This window comes from Symphalangus syndactylus, chromosome 12 (assembly GCF_028878055.3).
Source record: "Symphalangus syndactylus isolate Jambi chromosome 12, NHGRI_mSymSyn1-v2.1_pri, whole genome shotgun sequence".
Lineage (NCBI taxonomy): Eukaryota > Metazoa > Chordata > Mammalia > Primates > Hylobatidae > Symphalangus > Symphalangus syndactylus.
The window spans coordinates 56,578,153-56,600,288 of NC_072441.2; the positions used below are offsets into that span (position 1 = coordinate 56,578,153).

Sequence of the window (22,136 nt, forward strand, 5' to 3'; positions counted from 1 at the left end):
TGTTCACTCCTCAAAAAATAAAGGTTTCAACCAAGCTTTTTTTTTTCCAAAAAGGCATTTCAAGTTACAAAAAAGTAAAACTCCATTAATTAAGTCCTTAAGTTTATTTTATTTCAAGTGAACTAAATAATGAATTAAGCTACTTTGAAATTCTGCCTGTTATTTGATCTCGTAATCCTCATAGATATTACATTTAATAAATTGTCATTAAATGGATTCTACTGTTTTATACACATACATACATATATGTGAGAAAGCTATTCTTTATATTTTGCTAACTGCAACTGTTCAAAGATTAAAAGTAATTTTATGGCTAAATATGATACATGAAAAAAGTAAAATTTCCATATTCAAAGCAATTCTTAAATAACCTTAATATTTTAATTATCTCTATGTGGCCAACTGCTGGCACAAACCATGTATATGCAATTCAGATATATCCAATTCAGCACCATGTTTTGTTCAATTATATTTCCCTGTCCTTTACTGAATACCTATAGGTTTATTAAATGGGAGAATAGAATATCAGAGCCCAATGTGCTACTAAAATAGCCATTTAACTGGGTTCCATACTTTTTCCCATCAATCTTCATTCCACCAGCTTGATTAAGCTTCCAAAAATCCATGTCTCATGTCACTCTGATGTTTAAATTCCTTCAAAGAACCCCACTGGCTCTCAGATGATTTCCACATTCCTTGAATATACAGTTTGGATATCTGGACACTCCCACTTATCCTACCACTCTAAGCTCACTGAATGTACAGTCTTAGCTCTCATGAGTCCCTAATTCTGTCCTCATTCGGTGTTCTACCATACTCAACTCAATCTTTCCAGAATCCACCATGTTCTCTGGCTTGCTTCTGAGCCTTTATAAACCCTACTCTCTGTTTCAAACACTTAGCTCCACCTCACCTGAAGGATAAGAAGAATATACCTGATAATGCATCTTCTGCAGAAAACATTCCCTATCTCCCTAAGCTGGGTTAGATCTGCTAACCTCTATTATAGCACCTTTCATACTTTTTAAAAATTATTTGCCTGTCTTTGCTAATTTTTGCAAACTAGAAAGGAACAGGAATACACACACAAACACACAGAGATTATGAAAATGTTGGTTGAATGTGAAACACGATAATGTGAAAATATATGGAAGGAACTTCCTCTGAAATCCTCAGGCTATCTAGTGTCGAAATAAATTTTTTTAGGTCCTAATATGTACTTTTTATTGTGTTCTACTGACCTCTTAAACACCCCCACCCTTTCACTGATCAGTTTGATCCCAAGTCTTTGATCCTTTCTCCCTTGTTGCCTTCACCATCCATATAGATTACTGATGAAACATCTCATAATACTTTGATCGTTTCATCTCTAATTCCTTCTCTAAGCCTCTTTGCACACTCCCATGACCAGTAGTGAACAGCATCATTACAGTGTTAAAGAGCAGGACTTCTTCTTAAGTCCACTTCTGCCTCTTAGCATCTGTGTGACTTGGACAGATTACTTAACTACTCTGGGCCTCCGTTTCTAAATCAGTACAATGAGAATAACAAAACTGTTTACTTCAAAGAGTTTTTTGTCAGAACTAAATTTTTTTTTGTAACAATGCCTTCGAATGATGGTGGGGAAATCTGTGCCTATGGGCATAGACCTCCCATAGACCTCCTTGCTGCCTATTTTTATATGGTACATGATATAAGAATAATCGTACATTTTAAATGGCTGAAAAAATAAAAGGACAATATTTTGTGACACATGAAAACTATATGAAATTTCAGCTTTCATAAATAAAGTTTTTATTGGAACATAGCCACACCCATTCATTTATATATTGTCCATAGCTGCTTTTGTACTGCAACAGAGTTGTGTAGCTGCAACAGAGACTGTGTGCTCACAACAGCTAAAATATCTACTAGCTAGCCCTTTAAGGCTGAGTCCTGAGGGATAAATAGGAGTTCCTCAATGAAGAAGAGAAGGAAAGAAACAGCAGATATGGTAGCACAGATACAAAGAGAGTAAAGAGTTCAAGGAAACCAGCCATGCTTGCCCAAGGAGACATGGACACTGAGAAAATTTAGCTCTCCAGATTATCCCTGGATGCACCATGGCTGCTGAGGACCACTGGAGAAAAATCGTATCTTCATCATGCATTCACCACCACAAACTCCAAGAGCCATCTCCAATAAAAACTATCGATTCGCCCATCCTCACATTTATTACTAGAACTGGAATAACTTTCAATTTCTAAAATGCACCTTGCTGTCTTTATCTGTATATTTTTTCCAGTCCTTCCTCAATTGGTTAAGGACAGTTGACTTATTTTTCAATCCTGTCAATAGAATCATCTGAAGAGTTTATAAAACCTATGAATGCCTGGAACCCACCCCAGAACTAATAAACTAGAATGATTGGGTACAGACATCCATACTTTTTAAGTTTCTCAGATGAGTCTAATGTGCAGCCAGGGCTGAAACTTGGTGGCTTCAGACCTAGTCAACCTTTTAGTGTAAACCTAAGCATGCCTTATTCTAGGAGATTTATTCTTAGCTCATCCAGGAGGATGATGTGACCTCTTTATATGATCCCAGTGTCTTGTATTTCCCCTTAGATCACCCTACACTATTTTGTTTGCTTGCCTAATTATGTCTTTGTCTCTAGGCTGTATGCTCTCAGGCACAGCATCTGTCTAAATTATGGTCATGATTTTCTTGTTACATACTCACATCAGCTAATATTTCTCTCTCTGTGTTAAGCATGTAATTTATTGTTTAACATCTGCCTCCCCTGATACACTGTAAACCCTCTGACAGTGAACATCAGTGCTATTGATATTCACTATTAAATTGCAAACACATAGCAGCTGAAGCACAGTAAATAATCAATAGAGAAATGTTTAATGGATGAATAAATGAGTGGCCACAACCTGTCTCATAGTTGAAGCATTTTTCCTAACAATTTGAGATGGGAAAGGAAGAGGATTGGAAGTGACCTTTACCAAGAACTTGAAGAGGTTTCCAAGTTTGTTTGTTGCCATTGTTTGATTCAGGTGTAGCAAGAATATAGGTGTGAAGCAGCGCAGTGGCTCACGCCTGTAATCTCAGCACTTTGGGAGGCCGAGGTGGGTGGATCACGAGGTCAGGAGTTCAAGTCCAGCCTGGCCAACATGGTGAAACCCTGTCTCTACTAAAAATACAAAAATTAGCCTGGCATGGTGGCATGCACCTGTAATCCCAGCTACTCCAAAGGCTGAGGCAGGAGAATCTCTTGAACCTTGGAGGCAGAGGTTGCAGCGAGCTGAGATCACACCACTGCACTCCAGCCTGGAACAGAGCGAGGCTTTGTCTCACACAAAAAAATAAATAAATAATAAATAAATAAATAATAAAATAAAATAAATAATAATAAAAAAGTAGCCTTCCTAATGTAGATATTTTCCTAACTTCTTGAGAGTCACTTATTCTCAACTTGTACCTCACACCACAAACTATATGTGAGGCATACCATTATGGAACTAATAAAAATAAAGTAATACAGAAGAAAGTTCTCAGCCATCTTCCACTCAGTTAAAAAACCAGTACTGCTGTTATGAGCATGTGGTAGTGAGATGTAGGACTGACAAAAGAGAAAAGGACAGAAAATTGATTATTTCTTATAATTTTCCTACTACTAATATTCTCCTATATTTCAAAATCATGATGGGTCTTAAGAAAGAGTCTAAAAACTGGGACATGCCAAGCCTATAAACAACAATGAATAACTAGTTTCCACAGTAAGAACTGCCCAATAACTAATCCAAATTCAGTAGTTATTATTTCTATGACTTTGGATAAGCTATTTACCTCTGCAAGACTTAGTTTTCTCAATTTAGCCTCATTTTGGGAATTAAACGCTGTAAGGAATTTTAAACATAGAATGGTGTCTAATACATGATCCGTATTCAATAAAAATATTATCTAAAATTATTATTCCCTGAAAATGTCTACCTTTCTGAACATCTTTAATACTTCCAATGAGCACCATGCACATTTCCCTAGAGCTATAATTAAATTGATTCCTGTTACCGGCTTCCTCAGACTACCTTGGGAAAGTTCTCTGCAGTTGAGTAGAATACTAAACAGTTTTGATCTCTAAATGTCCATTCAAAATCATCCATAAAAATTATGTACTGCTTAGCAATCTCTTCAGCATGTTCATATTGTATTCCAGATACAAGCAACCTCAGGAGGTTTCCTGGAATTTAGCTTAAGCAATCAAATAGATCTTAAATCTATATTTTCATGCTCAGCACTTCATTACCCCCCAGTAGTACAAACTGACATTAATACAGTGATATCATTAGCATTTTTCTCTTTTCATTATTTTTTCTTTGCATTGCATAGAAATTGATATAACGACAGCTTAAACACAGTGGGCCTCATGTAAGCTATTTATTAAAGATTTAAAAATGTAATATTGTAGACCCTTTCCTCTGACACTGTTCTTTCATTGATTTTAAACACATATATTCCACATACCAACCATGAATTATATATGAATATAAAATATTAGAAAATTAAGCACATTGACTTAAATACTCCCATATTTAAAAAGATACAGAAGTTCATATTTAAATGATGATGTGACACAAATAATTCCAATAAAAATTACATAAATTTCCTACCCTCAACAGAACCCTTTTTGGATGAAATTACCAGATGTTTGACTTGTATGCTACAATCTAATCTTTGTAGTCAACACAAGTGCAAAATTAAAGAAATAAACTACTTAAATACATTAGTAAATTGTAAGATTATATATGAAGCCCTTACAGTTGTATAGTTTACATTAATTACTACAGAATATGGGAAATGTTCCATAATACTATTTAGAGTTTAATTTTCCCCAAAGGGTTCTATAATCAACTAAGATGTATTGTCATTAATAATGCTCTGTTTACTTAATATATTTCTCCACATATACACTAATATACACACAAATACTACAAATAAACAAATGTTAGCATAAAATGGCTTAAGATTTTGATAGGCACCTTGAAAAAAACTGCGTATTTCATATTCAAACAGTGAAGAGCACCAAACTGAGAATGATGTAAGAAAGACAATATATATCAGTAGCCTGGAGTTTTAGGAATTTTAGAGTTAATTTCATCAAACCAAATGCATAACAAGCCTATTAGTACTACCTTTTCAGAAAATAGAAATCCAGTGAACAAATGTAAATGTATTTTCTTACAATTCCGGGAAAATTCCAGTTTAAAAGAAAACCAACTGCATAGTGAAATTCATAATTAGAAAGGTAAATAAAAATACGTAGTAAAATATTCTGAAGTGTAATTAATGAAAAAGTGTGACTTCCAGCAAAATCAATTGTATCAGCATCTCACTGTTGCCTGTTTATAATTCTAAACTATTTAGAGATTGAGAGAAATAGTTGACCCTTGAACAATACTAGTTTGAAATGTATAGGTCCAGTTATGTATGAATTTGTTTCAATACATAAATTTAAAACACATTTTTGGAGATTTGTGACAATTTGAGAAAACTTCCAGAAGAACAAAGTAGGCTAAAAATATCAAAAACATTTAGAAAAAGTTAAGTATGTCATGAATGCACAAAATACATGTAGATACAAGTCTTTTATGGTTTACTACCATAAAATAGACACAAATAAAGTATAAAAAGTCAAAATTTGTCAAATCTTATGCACACAAACACAGATCATACATGGCACCATTATACATGGCACCATTCATAGTGGAGAGAAATGTAAACAAATGTAAAGATGCAGCAATAAAGCAAAACTGCAAAAGATTAACTGTAGTGAATTCTGTACTACCGTAATCATTTGTTAGCCACCTCCTGTTGCTATTGTAGTGAGCCCAAATGTGGCAAGTATCTGCTTAAATATCATTTCCACATGAGCAGTGGATCTCTCTAGTAAATTGCCTATCTCTGTAAAAAGTGATCTCTCGCGTTTCTTGTGTGGTTTTCATCACATTTAGTGTGATATTGTAAACCTTGAAAAGCACCAGGGAACCTATCTGAAGTACCACTAATGTTTCACATACTCCCAAGAAGCAGAGAAAAGTCATGACACACACACACAAAAAAAGTTGAATTGCTGGATATGTACTGTAGATTGAGGTCTGCTGTGGTTGCCTGCCGTTTCAAGATAAATGAGTCCAGCATAAGGATCACTGCTCCAAAAAAAAAAAAAAAAAAAAACCAGAAAAAGAAAAAAGAAAAGAAAGGAAATCCATGAATCCATCACTGCATCTATGCCAGTAAGTGCAAAAGCCTTGAACTTTTGCAAAACATCCTTTTTTAAATCTTATATTGAAAATTCAGCTTTATGTGGGTGAGGGTGGCTATGAGAAAGCCATTATATAACTATGAAGTTTAATATGATTCAAGAAAAAGTGAAATCATTACATGACATCTTAAAGCAAAAGCAAGGTGAAGAATCTAAAGCTGAAGAATTTAATGCCAAAAAGGGTGGTTCGATAATTTTAGACAGAGGTCTGGCCTTAAAAATGTCAAGATACCAGGAGAAGCACCTTTCATTGATGAACAGGCAGCAAACCATTTCCCAGATACCATTAAGAAAACCACTGAGGAGAAAGAATAGCTGCCTGAACAGGTTTTTTAATGCATATGAAACAGCCCTATTCTGGAAAAAAATTCCACAAAGGGTATTTATTAGTAAGAAAGAAAAGTGAGCACCAGGATTTAAGGTAAGAAGAAATAGGCAAATTCTACGGTTGTGCAAATTCAGTCAGGTTTATGAGGAGGGCAGCCCTTATCTATAAAGTTGCTAACCCCAAGCCTTGAAGGGAAAAGATAAACAGGAATGCCTGCCTGTCAGTAGTACAACAAGAAGGCTTGGACAAGAACCCTTTTTCTGGAGTGGTTCCGTCAATATTTGGTCTTTGAAGTCAGAAAATACATTGCCAGTAATAAACTGCCTTTTAAAGTTCTTTTGATATTGGACAATGCCCCTGGCCACCCATAACCCCATGAATTCAATGACAAAGGTGTTCAAGTTGTTTACTTGTCCAAAGTACATCTCTAATTCAACCTCTGTGTCACGGGGTCATAAGGATCTTTAAGGCTCACTCACATGGTACTGTATGGAAAGAACTGTCAATGCTATGGAAGAGAACGCTGATAGAAAGAACATCATGAAAGTCTGGAAGGGTTACACCACTGAAGATGTCATCATTGTTACAGAGAAAGCCTTGAAAGCCATCAAGCCTGAAACAATAAATTCCTCCTAAAGAAAACTGTGGCCATATGTTATCCATGGCTTCACAGGATTTGCAGCAGAGCCAATAAAGGAAATCAGGAAAGAGATTGTGGATATGGCAAAAAAATAAAATGTGGAGGTGTGGGGGTAAAGGATTTCAAGATATGGATCTTGGAAAAATTCAAGAGCTAATAGACACCACACAAGAGTAATTAGCAGAAGACAACTTGATGAGGATGAATACTTCCAAACCAGTGTCAGGAGATGGGGAAGAAGAAATAGAAGAATCAGTGTCACAAAACAAATTGATATTAGACAATCTGGCAGAACTGGTCTGATTATTCAAGACTGCTTTTGCCTTCTTTTATCACATAGACCCTTCTATGATATGGTCACTAAAATTAAAGCAAACAGTGGAGGAAGGATTGGTACCATATGAAAACATTTTTTAGAGATATGAAAAAGCAAAAGGTCAGACACCAATTACAATGTATATCCCTAAAGTTACACAGGTGTGTCTGCGTCTCCTGCCTCCCCTTCCACTTCTTCTGCCTCTGCCATCACCGAGAAAAGATCAGCCCCTTGTCTTCCTCCTCCTCCACATGAAGATGATGATGATGATAAGGAAAATCTTTATGATGATTCACTTACATTTAATGAATACTAAATATATTTTCTCATCCTTATGTTTCTTAAGAACATTTTCTGTTCTCTATTGTAAGAATACAGCATAAAATACATATAACATACAAAATATGTATTAATCAACTGTTTATTTTGTCAATAAGGCTTCCCATGAATGGTAGGCATTAGTAATTAAGTCTTGGGGGAGCCAAAAGTTATACATGGATTTTCAATGCACAGGGGGTTTGCTCCTCTTACCCTCATGTTGGTTGAAAGTCAACTCTACAAAAAATACATGATTCTGAATTTATCTTCGATTAAGGGCAATACTACTTTCTAGGTAGCCATCACCATGGCTCTCTTAAACCAACAAAACAAAGTACAAAATGCTGTTACCATTTCTACACAGCTGTCATTTCTCAGAACACCTGAATTAACATGCATAGCGTCCATCAAATAAGAAAAAATACTTTACTGTGTAGAATTTGGCTGTCATATTGACTATACTATGTATAGTCAATACACCCCAAAATTATCTAATACTATGTATAGTCAATACTGCGTAAAATGGAATAACAAACTATGGGACTTATTGGATATAGATGACCTAGATGCTGCTAATATCTAAAAGCTTAAATAATTTAAGGCAACATTTATACTCCAAAATTATCTAATTTTACATTTTACATAGAAAACTAACACAAACTCAGTATCTTTAAATGCACCATTATTTTCTATATGAAAAATATTTGATTAGTACTAAGAAAAAAAATGAATCAGAAAAAAGATTATAGGGAGGATTGCAAAGGCCTGGAAAATAATATCAAATAAAAAGAACAGGCACGCCCTCAACAAGAAAATGATATTTGGGCAAAGTCTAGAAAGTCATAGGAACCTCCTCTATCCTGCTATTTTTGCAGAACAGGATTCTAAGCAAAAGGAAAAACAAGTGCAAAGAACCCGAGACAATAGTTGGCCCAGAATGTTGAAGGAAATGCAAGGAGACAAATATGTATCCAACAAAGGGATCTTTTTTTAAAAAATTATTCCCATACCCACTTCCTAATATTTTGGCTCTCTTTCCTGCTCAGGTCCCTTCATTTGTACATTGGATATTTTCTCATGTAAATTTGTGTAACAGAAAATATTGTTCAGTTTGGATAGAGAGCATGGAAAGTTAATAACAAAAAAAAAATTAGCTGAAACTCAGATTGAAGAAATTTAGTTCTGTGTAAAGTTATTTTAAACTCTGTATTAAACAAAAGCCAAAATCTTTCTATGTACTCTATGTGAATATGTGAATACTGCTATAAAAAAGATTGACTGCATGGACAAAAAAAGAGTGAAAGAGTTGTGGTCAGAGAAGTAAAAGTGAGGGTACACTGAAAACAGGCTGTATAGGTCCTGTGGAATGTTCAGGGAGACTGGATTTTATTCTAAATGAGATTTAAAAACCGTTGGAAGGTTAGGGGGAGAAGGATGACTTGAATCAATTTTTTTTTAGAGTAGTTTTAGGTTTACAGAAAAATTGAGAGGAAGGTGCAGATATTTTCCATTCAGTTTATGTTTTCAGACCACTGGGGATGCTGTGTTGAGAAGAAACTCTAGGCGCACTGGAGTGCAATCAGGCGGCAGTGAGGAAGTAACTGCAATTTTCCAGATATAAAATGTTGCTTTCTTAGACTGAGACAGAAAGTACGGGTCAGATTCTACATATATTCTGAAAGTGGAGGAGATAGGAGTTGCTGATAGGTAGAAAAGGAGATAAGAGAGAAAATGAGTAGCTAAGTTCAAGATTTGTAGCTGGAACATCATGATTGATTGGGTTGCCATTAAGTGAGATGGAGAAGGCTGTGAGACCAGGTTTCAGGAGAGGAGTTCTGCAATTCAGTTTTGGGTATACTAAATGTGAGGTGACTTAATAGATACTGTTGGAAATCATTGAATAGGCAGTCAGGTATACAAGTCTGAAGTTCAGGGTAAAGCAGGATAGAAACAAAACTTCAGGAGTTGACAGCCTACCAGTGCTATCCAGAGCTACAATTAATCAATCAATGACATGATTACTTTAAAATTCTATTTGAATAATTTCCACTCAAAGACACCTTTAAGACTTAAAAAAATGCTGACAATAAACAATTGGACATCTCAAATAATCAAAATAGAGATCATGAACTCATATATTAATCCTAAGAAACAAAAATCATTATTTGCAATTTTTGTTCTAAAAGATGATATACTTTGGGTAATAACAAGAACAGTCACATTAGGTTTAGAAATACTAAGTTATGTTTTTTGTCTTATAGCAGATTTTATTTTAACATTTTTTCATACTGCCTTATAAAGTGGAAGTTTAGTTATATATTTTGCAAGACTACATGACCATAGCTCCATATAAAGCGTGACTTAAATGTACTAATTACTGTTGAGAACCCCAGGTGACTTGACAGTGGGGTTGGCTATTCCAGGAAAAACAGCATGGCCCCAGTTCACTGACTGTCAGAGGATCCGGTGGTAGGAATCAACTGGGACAAACTAGTTATGTGTTGATATCGAAGTATGCACTGACCCTGCTAACTTGGCAGTTTCCTTGTACTTTTTAATTAGTGACATGTTTCCATGCTATGCAAAAAAGTCTATCCTTATAATCTTGTGTTATATGTCCCCCGCCTTCTTCCCCAGCACCATCTCACGGTTTACCCCCACTGCTGCTTCTCCAGACATATCGCCATTTTTCAAGTCCTTTCTTCAAGTCCCTTATGGTGTCATCCTCCTTTCATAAAGGGCTTCACATCACTTCCTGGAATGCTCTTTCCTCTTCACTTTAGTTAATTATTCAATGCTCAGTTGGTACTTTCTCAGGGAAGCTTTCTTTGATTTTCCTGAACTTCCGTTTTGTATTCTCTAGGAACCATACACCTTTCCTTCAAAGCATCTAGCATAGCTGTAGTTTTATATTTACTTGTGCCACTATTTGATTAATTACTGTCTCCTCAAGTAGACCATAATCACTACCAGGCAGGATTGTAACTATCTTTGCCCACCAACTACCTTTAGCATATAATGAGCTTTTAACCTGTACTTGTTGAACATGGCAATGAAATGAATGAATGAGTTTAGAATTTAGGAAGAGCATTTAATAGGGATTTAATAGATATTTGTTGAATAAGTAAATGAATGATTGCATGTATTAATTAGCTTTTCACTCCATGAGAATAGAGATCGTCATATTGTCTGTGTAGCCACAGCACCTAACACAGTGATTAACATATAAGATAGTCATTTAACTTTTACGGTTATTGAACAGCCTCAATCCTGAACTTTTTTATATCATAAAAGCTTGACCTGAAAGTGGAAAGCAAAAATGGCATCACAACTCTGAGTATGGTGAAGAAAAGAACAAAAACTAGTTGAGAGTATGACATTTTAAAAATACAGCATTTCTAATTTACAAATAGCCAAGGCTGTTAAAAAAAAGGTGTACTATAAAACTAAAATTATACTTCCAATATAACCATTTGACTTTAATGCTGAGAAGAGCAATATTTATTGGCATTTAGTTTATTACATACTCTGGAGAGAAGGATTAAAAGAAAGCATTTTCTGTATTGTAATTAGTTGATCTCCTCAACTCAGTTATTGCAGAGCCACTACTGCTTAGCAATAGCATATTTATCAAATAATTTGCACTTTATGATGAATAACCTTTCACTTGACTTCAAGTGCCTAGTTATACAAGCCAGACACATTTCTATTTATATATTTGTTTCACGTTACAGAAGGTTTGTAAACCCCTGCTTCTGCATCATCTGTGAAACTTTATAAAACATCTATGCTTTGATGTCATACAAAATCTATTTCATCAAAATCTCCATCGCTAGAATTGGAAATAATTGTGATTCTAAGCCACGGACCCCAGTCCTCTTGACTTTGTTGAAAATATCTTGCTTATGAGTTCATTCATTCAACAAATATTTACTGGCTATCTATTTTGCTCTAGATATGGTGACAGGTGCCAGAATGTTTTGCATCGGTGAAAAAGATGTATTTCCTGCTTTCATTATACCATCAAAAATATTTTGAGATAAGTATTCGAGTTTTGGATAACTATAGTGTGCTTTATAATGTTATGCCAGGCTAACTACCCCAGTCTTCAATGCTTGAAGAAAGTTATTTATAGAGGAGACAATATCTAAATCTCAAGCAAAGAGGATTTTTCCTTTTAGAAATAACGAAGTGGGAGAGTGCTTAGGGTAGAGGTCAAAGGTTGGCTTAGAACCAAAACAGAGACTGAGAGTCTCAGGAAATCACAATAATATCAGCAGAAATTGGTTCAAGATACTTCCATAGACATTGAGAGTAGGTGATACACATAGCTATATATCACATCTCAGGCAGTTAGGTTACGGACAATCAAGTCATTAGCAATGTCAACAACGCCCTCACTTCCTTCAGCAAAGTTTTATCAAATGGCTACTATGTGATGGATTCTGTTCTAGATGCTTTCTGTTCTAGATGGACTCTGTTCTAGATGAAATAAAGCAGATATATATACCTATACCAGTGATTTTAGTGTAACTAAAATATACCATGGATAGAAATATAGTATAAAAACTATGTAACTATATTCCAAAAGAATTTTACAACTATCGTCTATTAATCTTATTAAGCATTTTGAAGCTCTATATATTTCTTGTTTGGAGATGGTACTTCATAATATAATAATTCCAATATATGTAAAACATATAATTTACTTTCTAACTTGAAGAATGAGTTTATTGAAATAAACATAAAGCACTTTATTTATACACACATGCACATACACCCACACACATCCATATATATATATATATATATATATATATATATGGATAAACTGCTATTTCTAATAGCTAATAAGCAAAGTCAGACAACTAATCCCCAATAGCATACCAATCTGAGATGAAAGGTTCAATAATGAATATATGAGAGGACTATTTCCAATTATCGGTTTTACAGATTGATATTATTCTCAGATGAAACTTTCTTGTTCACTAGTAGAAAATAAAATGATGATTTATGGTACTGTCAATACCACTACATATCTTAAGGTATTAACAAAACAAAGTTTTGGAGGTAATATAGTCAGTCTGTAACTACAAATATTCAGTGGCATCTTTAGAGAGAATGCAAAACTGTTTTCCATATGAAAAAGCTAGAGGTAAATTGCAATTTATTTACTTTTAGCAAATGAATTTAACAAGGAGGAGTCACTACTCATGTCACTACTAACAGCATAATCTGAGGAGGTCCTCAAACTTTCAGTTCACACCATTCCAAGCTAACTCAATTTTAATCTTGTTCCAGTCTTCTGGGTGAAAAAAGAATATAATTAACCTTAATAGTTACTATATCAATGCTGTGTATTTTGTCACCATGGTAGACACCGGGGACACAAATAAAACTAGATCACAGTCACTACCCACCCAGGAACTCCTAGAAGACTGACATATAAATTAGTAATTTTTAAAATAATGATGTTACATTCTCTCAGTTGATTATGCTCCAAAAAAGCTTTTGGATAATCAAGTCTGACATTTTTTATGCTGAAGAGAGTAAGAAAACTTCCATACACCAATCCCCAAAAGTAGAATAAGACCTGATGATCTTTGCAGTGGATCCTGATTAGGACAAGCAATGATCTATAAGAGTTCTTTTACTTAATGAAACCAAGCCAACCACAACTGGAACTTTGCATACTAACAGATACGTCTGTCAGCTTCTCCTTAAGTTAATCAAAGGAACAAAAGTAATATTTGATGGCTCCCAGAAACTCCCCTTTCAATCCTCCACTACCACTGAGGCTTAGGTTTGTCTATAAAATGGTCAGAGTAATATGGTCTCCACCACTGAACTTAAGTGCAGGCTGAAGAATTATCTGGATTCTAACATCACCTTTTACCAGAAGCTCTTTTTATTTCTCCTTGAAGGCAGTCAAGTTATTCACCCAATGACCTGATATTTTATGTGGTTTAGCTGCATGATGTGTACATTAACATTAGGCCCCAGGGCACCATAATCATAAGACAAGCCTAGGAGTCTAGACAAGCCTAGAAGCATTAGAACACCCAGCAAAGTAAACATGGACAAGTGGCCAAAAGCAAGGGCCTTGGGGAAAGCTTGGCAGCATTCAAATTCTCAGTCTACTACTTACTAGCTGTGTGACTTTAGGCAAAATCTTTCACTTCTCTGTTTTTCAGTTATCTCATGGGTAAAATCAGTATTTTGATATCAGCTTACTTCCAGGAAAACTGTCACAATTAAATAAGATTCTCTATGAAAGTGCATATGACAGAACCTTGTACATACTGAGCATGTATTTGGTATTAGGGCTCACCTGGAGATATCAGGAAAGTTTTCTGGAGCTATGATATTTTACTTAAATTTTGAAGTATAAAGTGGGAGAAGGTGTTTGCTGATGGAAGAGAATGAGATAGACATTCCAGGGAGAGTGTTCAAAGATAGGCGAGAATACAGGCAAGAGGTTTAACACCACTAAAGTGCAAGGTAAATGGAAGTGGGCTTGGGGAGGTGGGAAATGGCTGGTCATGAGCCTGGACATAAAGATAGGCCACATCCTGAAGGGCACTCTAAGCCATTTAGACAACAAACTTATCCTAAAAGCCAGTGAAATGCTGTGAAGTTTCATTTGCATGCAAAAGGAAGAGTAACAGTCAGCAGTAGGTTGAGCTCCACTCTTAGACTCTAAAGACAGAAGTAAAGACAGACACCACTTTTAATATTTACGTTTTTTCTTTCTGTGCAGAGCTATCTAAGAGCACCAAGTATGAAAATGCACTAGAGTTCTTATTAGCCAGCTACTGCTATTTCTGGCAGTCATCCTTTCAGGAAGTCTATGTGAAAATCTGAGTGAGGAAGGAAAGCCAACTACCTCACACAGTCTAAGGTTCACTCCTTTAAGCCCGGATGTCAGTTTACCAGTCAAACAGAGGAAGGAAGCTTCCCCTGATACTCTATGCGCTCAAGTTCTATGAATAGGGACCTTCATTTGCCTGTACAGTACAGAGCCATTCAAGAGCAATTAAATTTGGTTAAAATAAGAAAGAAATGCTTTTTAAGAAAAAAAAAAGAAGGTTTGAGGGGATTGCAAAAGTTAATTGTGCTAAAGCACTTTTACACAGGTTTGTTTTAGTTCTCAATTGTCAAGTCGTATTTAAGCTGGTCTCTTACTCTGAAATATGATAACCTTTCCTTTCTCTAAGTTCTTTCTCCTAAATTAATAGCACTGTCTCTAATTCCATGCACAGCAAGCAAAGAGTTTATTTTACCAGATAACAGTAGGTCTGGTGATCAGCCAATGTCTAAAGAACCACTAGCCAAGTCAGTAGTAGGCCAAAGACTGCAACTGATAAATAGATATTACTCACTAAATCACTTTAAAATTGTCTTTCATCTTTGCTATGAGCTAGTATTATTCATGTTGAGTTCTGACACAACTGAACATATAAAAGAATACAATTACCTATATCAATAAAACCATATTAGGGTTTTGAAGGAAGGAGAAAGAAATACATCAGATGCATTCTAAAACAGAAAGTATTTTAAAATGGAAAAAAAAAAGCTTTAGGTTTTGAATTAAATTGCAAGAGAATTTAGAAGGAATATGTCCTCATGTAGAAAGTGCATTAGTATATACTGAAAGCTACACTGAAAACTGCATTTAAAGTTGACTCTTAAGTGAAAGAACTTAGGGAACATTGCAACTTTTTATAACATCAGCGTATATCTCTCTTCTTTGCTAAGGAACAAAACTTGAATGGTCCAAAAAGAAAAGGTTTGGTTTCCTCTCACCACTCCCAACTCAGGTCACATTTCCCCAGTATTATATGAGGGAAGTGAAGGAGTAAAAGCAGAAATGCTGACCAACGCTGAGTCCCCACTTGCAGTTGCCTTGAATTCCTAATGATTACGCCAACCATGCTTGATTACTTCTAAAAAGGTAAGGAGAAAATAAAAGTATATTTAATAAAATTCTGGCTTTTAAATACCTAAACATAATCATTAAAAATTATATACAATGATGGAGCTATCTCAGCATTTTTTAAACTCCATATTTACATAAATTGGTATAGTTAATTGTGAGTACAAAAACTCATGATAAACGCTTTCACAGTATAATCTTCAGGACCCTATGGTCATGTATTGCTTTTCCCTAAAAACAGAAAGACTCTTAATTTGGTGGGAATACTAGTTGAAGATTGAACTTCTAGAAATAAATATTGAGATAGAAAATCGAAATTTTCCTCCCTTACATCCCTGCAATTTCACATGTGGTAATTAAATTTGCAATAGCTGTTGACAACACAACAGATATCATGGTAGCCTACTAAGAGTGAGTACTTCCTATAAATTAACTGCCCATTTATGCCTAAGCTAACAGATACTTATGTAATTTCAGATACTTTGACAATCCAAAATAAAAACCTTAATTAGAACTTGCACTACTATGTTCTCTCCTATTTTTTTCTAAAGTTTGCCACTTGTTTAAAAAACAACCTGTTAAACAACACACAACAAGTGTGTCATAATGATTATCTGACATTAATAAAAGCCATACTATATGTATACATAAAATATATGTCATGCAATCAATTAAAATTAACCTGAAAATATCAGAAATTTGCCATTTTTTATTTGAAATAAATATATAATTTTCTAAGCTTCTTAGAAATTCAAAGTTGGACCTAGTCTTCTATTAACAACTTTAGAAAGCATAGAAAACTATGTTCTTAATCCAGCAATGAATAGAGTTTTATGCCTTCTACTCTGATGTAATCTTATAAAATCACATAATTAGGAATACAAATGATCAAAAATTACCTTTCTTCAAAGGTAGTAAATAGAGTATTTTAAAAATTTATTCTGTAACTATTTTCTATTTAAATTTCTTTATATAAGACATTTTCACTATATCTACCTTCTCACTAATCTAAACTGTAGCAAATATATGGTCTAGTAATTTCAGACTTCTGGAAATAAATATAGCAATAGTATATCGAATTCTTTCTCTTTTACTTCCTTGCAATTTCACATATGGTAATTAAATTTGTAATAGTTGTTGATTGCACAACAGATATCATGGTAGTCCACTGAAAGTGAGTACTTCCCATAAATTAAATGTCAATTTTTTCCTGAGCTAAAAGGTACTTACATTAGTTTCAGGTGTTTGGACAATCCAAAATAAAACTTTAATTAGAACTTGCACTACTAAGTTCTCTCCTCTCATTTCATCATCTCAGACTTCTATTATTTAAAATTCTTTTGATCACTATTACAGATCTTCACTCTACTCAGAAAAACCTTGAATATTACAAGAATATTTTTTATGAGGAAGAGTATTCAGCTGACAACTTTTTGTGTCTTAGTTTCCTCATTTATTGAGAAGGTAAGATTGATTAGCAATTTCTATAATTTCTAGTGCTAGCATTCTCTTTTAAAAATCTTATCTAAACACCTTTTTTTTAACCTTTTAAAAATTCAGCTTGTATTACACAGAGACTCTCAACCAAACTTGATTTAAATCCTTGTTATCATTAAATAGGCAGCATCTCACTAAATTAATCAGAGTGAAGAGAATTTATCCTAGGAAAAAGCAAATTTTTAGAAAAGAAAGGTGACTATTTATACATTTTGCTTAGCTAGAAAGCCAACCCATAAATTTGAAAAGAGATGTTTGCTTTGCTGTATTTTAGGGATAACTTAACTTGAACAACCATGTGGTTCTATTTTAGTCACAAATTGAAGAAAATAAAAAAACCTAAAAATATTAATTAAATTTTAACCAATTATGTTATGTAAATACATTTCTCATTTTGCTACTGCATAACTTTGTTTAAAACTATACAAATACCTTTTAGAGAATAACTTCTATAAAGTATCCCCTCAGTTAAGTATTAATTATGAAGCAAATTGTCACTGTAAGATATTAAGAAACTTAATTTCCAAACTAATGTACAATTAGGTAAAAGAATCTGTGCACCTAAACTGAGGCTATGGGTGTAAAGCACGCAGAAAGGTGTTTCTCTTTAGTCTATATTCTTTCTCTATTATAGGCCTGATCGATTTTGAATTTAAAAAACAAATGGAAAGACATAATATTAATAAGTTCAGCAAACACTGCATTTCTTATCAGAAGCATATCTGAGTTTCTGATTTCTGATTAAGGAACCAAATGGACAAATTTGATCTCTTTGCAAGGTTGGACTAGCACATACTCTGGAAGCCAGGACCATTTCACCTGCTGATCCCGGGCACTCACAACAACACTTCTTCAGGGCTCACTATCGATTCCTGACAAGCTTCCAAAGTTCCAAGTTTGATCAACCTTTTACAAGACACAGTATTGTCTTAACTGCCAAAGGTTAAATGTAACTTTAATTAGTAAAAAATGATTCAATTAGATTTTTTTTTTAGTGCTTGATTATAGCTAAGTCTAACTCTTACTTAAAACCCTTACATAAATTCATCCATTTTAAGATAATCACAGTGTGGTCACTATGAATTTCAGGTAAACCCCACCTCCTGTGAATAGGAAGTAATGGACTAACTGCCAAAGAATATCAATAAATCGCTGAGATACATCATTTACTTTAACAATAAACATATATATGAAACATAAAATTGAAGTTAATGTAAATAAATATTTATAAAAATCACACTTAACTTTGTTATTCTAAATCACAGGAAGGATTGATTTTTAATGAGTATAATAAATATTTCCAAGTTATAGTTTGATTTTTCAAAGTAAAATAACATGAGTAGGTATGAAGTCATAAATTTTCTTTAATCCATTCACTTCCAAGAAACTTCTCTATATTATTTTCTTTAGAGTCTAACTTTGTTTTTAACCCAGATGTTTTAAGGCTTTAATATTTTAATTTTATATAAAAGTAGTATCTGTTTTAAATTATCTTTGTGCTTAATATCCAAACCTTATCACTGTACTTCAATGAAATCAATGTCATAGTATGATGCTGGGTTATAATATCTTTATTTAGAAATTGGTATAAAATCTTATTACTTCAACCACATATCTAAAGGCTATTATCAGAAGTGGACACTGGGTTTATTTTTCCCTTGTGTGGTGATTCAGGCTTTGTAGCCAACGATTTCTTTTTAAGCATTAATATACTATTATTCCCTTTTTGAAGTTAATTAGGGGATAAGAATGCCTACAAAAGTGGGTTTATGTTAATATGTGGCCTCCCAGGAACAATGAGCACCAAACAGCTTGATAAAACACATACCAAAACCTTAAAATATAAATATCTAAACTATCACTTAACTTTCAGAGCATTTCATCAAGAAGAAACCCAACAAAATCTAATCCTTATACTTTGCTATTTCTATCATTACTTGGCTTCATAAAAATAAGGAAAGTTGTTTTCCCACCATTTATTTGATGTGGTACTGGGATGCTGTTTAAAAGTGTTTCAGGTATGTTGCTAGACTGAAAATAGAAAATTTATGCATTAAAAGTACAGAAATTTGATTTTAAAAAATATGCATAGATCGCTACAGAAAGGCTCAATGTGGAAAATAAAAATAAATAGCTTCAGTAAAACAATCCCTGAATCCATGCAAAAGAGTCTCTCAGAGCTTGTATTTCATCCATCACTGAAGAAATTCTCAGTTTCTATAATTTTCAATAAATAGCTGCCATTACAATATTCTCATTTACATGCTTGTGTGACATGCTGAAAAAGAAATGGCATATCCATTTTTCCTTAATCAAGGGTCCTTTTCCAGTACCACTGTAGTTAAGAGGGACTTACAGAAGTCTCATGTCCCACGGCAGACGCGGGAATTCTAAATAATAAACAAAACCAGCAGAGGGCAGAACTGCTGACAGAATTGACCAATCCAACCAGTGACCAGGTACCAAAAGTAAAATACAAACTCTTTGATGGATTTCACTTTCAAAGACTCTCTTTTCTATCCTTGAAAATGTGGAAATGAATGAATCAACATAATTAATCAACATAATAACTCCTTTCAAAATTCAAATATAGTCCCAATGGGGCTTTCACTGTATTTACCAGGAAAAGTCATCCGGGGGAATAATCTAGCGCTGCCTGCTACTCGGGAAGCTGAAAGCCACTAAGCATGTGGAAGGAATAACCTGGTCGCAGAGATCGGCCTCCGGGAGGGCTGACTCCCACTAGGGAGAGCTCAGATCTTGGCATCTAGACCCAGGGCCACACTCAAGTTTCTGCTAAAGCCTACGCATTTGGGCTTGACCATTTTTATCTCCCTTGATTCATCCTCGTCAGTCACCCTCCTTCCTATCCCCCAGCTTCTTTCTGCACTCCTCACAAACTTGCTTTCTACTCTAAACTGTCTGGGCTCCCTGAGCTCCAAAGGCTTTCGCCTGCCAGTCGATTCTAAGGCACCTAACGGACCGCTCCAGCCAGATGCCTTTTCGGGAAAGGGTGGGGGAAAGAGGGAGGGAGAAGGCAGAGGGGAGGAGTGAAGTCGCTCTCCCTCCGTGGGTACTGACAGGGTTGCAGACTTCCGAGCAGGTCTGGCCATTGAATATTTGGTGGTGCCACGTAGGAACTTTTCCTTACCTCTCTCCTCCCACCCCACCCACATCCCCTCCCCTTCCCTCCCAATCCCTAGTCCTCCGCCCCCACCCCATTTGCTTGGCGACTTTCATCATTCTCCAAGAGGACTGCACGTCCAACCTGCAAGAAGAAGCGGAGGGGTGGGGTGGGGGGAGTCACTGAAATTCAGGGGAAAGTGTTCTCCCTATCTTGAACCTATTCCTAATAATCTGCCAATTTTTGTCCACTTAAAATAGATTGACCCTCCCCCGCCCCCCAAACACACAGTGTTCCTAATCTTCTAGATTCACCCCCCTGGTTTCTCTTGTATCCCCAAAACTAAAACAGCCTGCTTCTCACTTGGTTGCAGACAAACAACTTTATCAAGGTTCATTTTATACCCTTTATATTTTCTCCTCAGCTCACCCTTAAAAAGATATTCCCATTAGTTAGAATCTGAAGAAACCAGATGTGTTCCAAGGGCAGTCTAAAGACTATGCCTCAAACAAAAGCTTTGTATAACTGACCTTGTATTCAAGGTAATATTTTTCCTCTTTTCAAAGAGGCTGGAAAGTGGTGAAGGGCATTTTCAGCAGGCTCTCCTCCTGACAGATCTTTTTTTCCTGCTACCCACCTCCTCTCCCTTTATTGTCCCGCCTACATTCATCTCTTTCTCCAGTTTCCAGTTCCAACCTGGTAGCAGCTACAATCTGGATTGTATTTAAGGGAATTGCTTTTTTTTTTTTTTTTTTTTCTTGAAGAGCGGGGAGAAAGGGTAAGTGGGGGAGGGGCGCAGAAAGCGTAGGACCGTAGGACCGACGGCAATCTCCCACCTCCCCAAATCCATTTTTTCTTACCTCCTCTGACCTCTCTAGCTTGGAAGAGAAAAGTCAATGCGAGGGTTGTTACAGTGAAATCCCAGAGCCACCGTTTCGTTTTCCACCTAGAGGACCACGGCTCCATCTCCGAGCCCCGCACTCACAACTGTGAACTCAACCCACGAAATTGCGACTGCAGACCAACTTCGTCCTTTCCAATGTATCGCCGGGAATGTTTGCTACACGGCCATTGGGGAGGGAGAGGGGGAAAAAGTCAAAGGGCTTTTTCTTCTAAATTTGATGGTTTGCGTTCTTCGTGTCTCTAGCCCCTTCCTCTCCCTCTGAGTTGGCCCCACCGGCCGGGACCCTCCGATCCTTCCTCTGCCGGGCCCTGCCTTCAGAATGAAGGCAGATAAGGGGCTTCCACCAACAAGCTGAGAGTACTGTGTGCCCCTAAAGGCTTCATGCCGTCAGTGGGCTGGACGAGTGGCTCCGGGCAGCCCCCTCCTCCGCCCACTCCCCTCCCTGCTCCCGGCTCCCCCACCCAGGGCGAAACTGACAAGCAGGCTGAGGGTCAGACCCAATCACACGCCTCTGGGGCGGCCCCAAGCCCGCCCCCGCCTCCCTCAGCCCAAGAATGAGGACTCCGGGCAGGCCCAGCCCACCAACCACCCCCCATCTCCCCACTCCTCTCCTCCCTCCTCGCCTACCAAATCCCCGAGAAAAAATGGGAGGGAGTTACGGGGGACGCGTGCTTGGCTCCAGCACTCTGGGAATGAAAGGAATTGCAGGAGAGCCCCGGAGCACACGGAGTTTTCAAGGAGCTTCTGTATTCAATAAAAACAG

At 35.9% G+C, this 22,136-nt stretch overlaps 1 protein-coding gene across 5 annotated transcripts in view; it reads right to left on the reverse strand.

Annotated features, from left to right (window-relative positions):
* COL11A1 (collagen type XI alpha 1 chain) overlaps positions 1 to 21,765 on the reverse strand; it is a 223,552-nt gene extending 201,787 nt beyond the window's left edge. For 4 of the 5 annotated variants that reach the window (XM_063624370.1, XM_063624368.1, XM_063624371.1 and 1 more), the window contains exon 1: positions 21,330 to 21,765. In XM_063624370.1, coding sequence (XP_063480440.1) covers positions 21,330 to 21,435 — 106 coding nt within the window. In that variant the 5' untranslated portion in view covers positions 21,436 to 21,765. The remainder of the gene's footprint in view (positions 1 to 21,329) is intronic. The other variant, XM_063624367.1, reaches the window with a different exon arrangement.
* Positions 21,766 to 22,136: the final 371 nt, after the last annotated feature.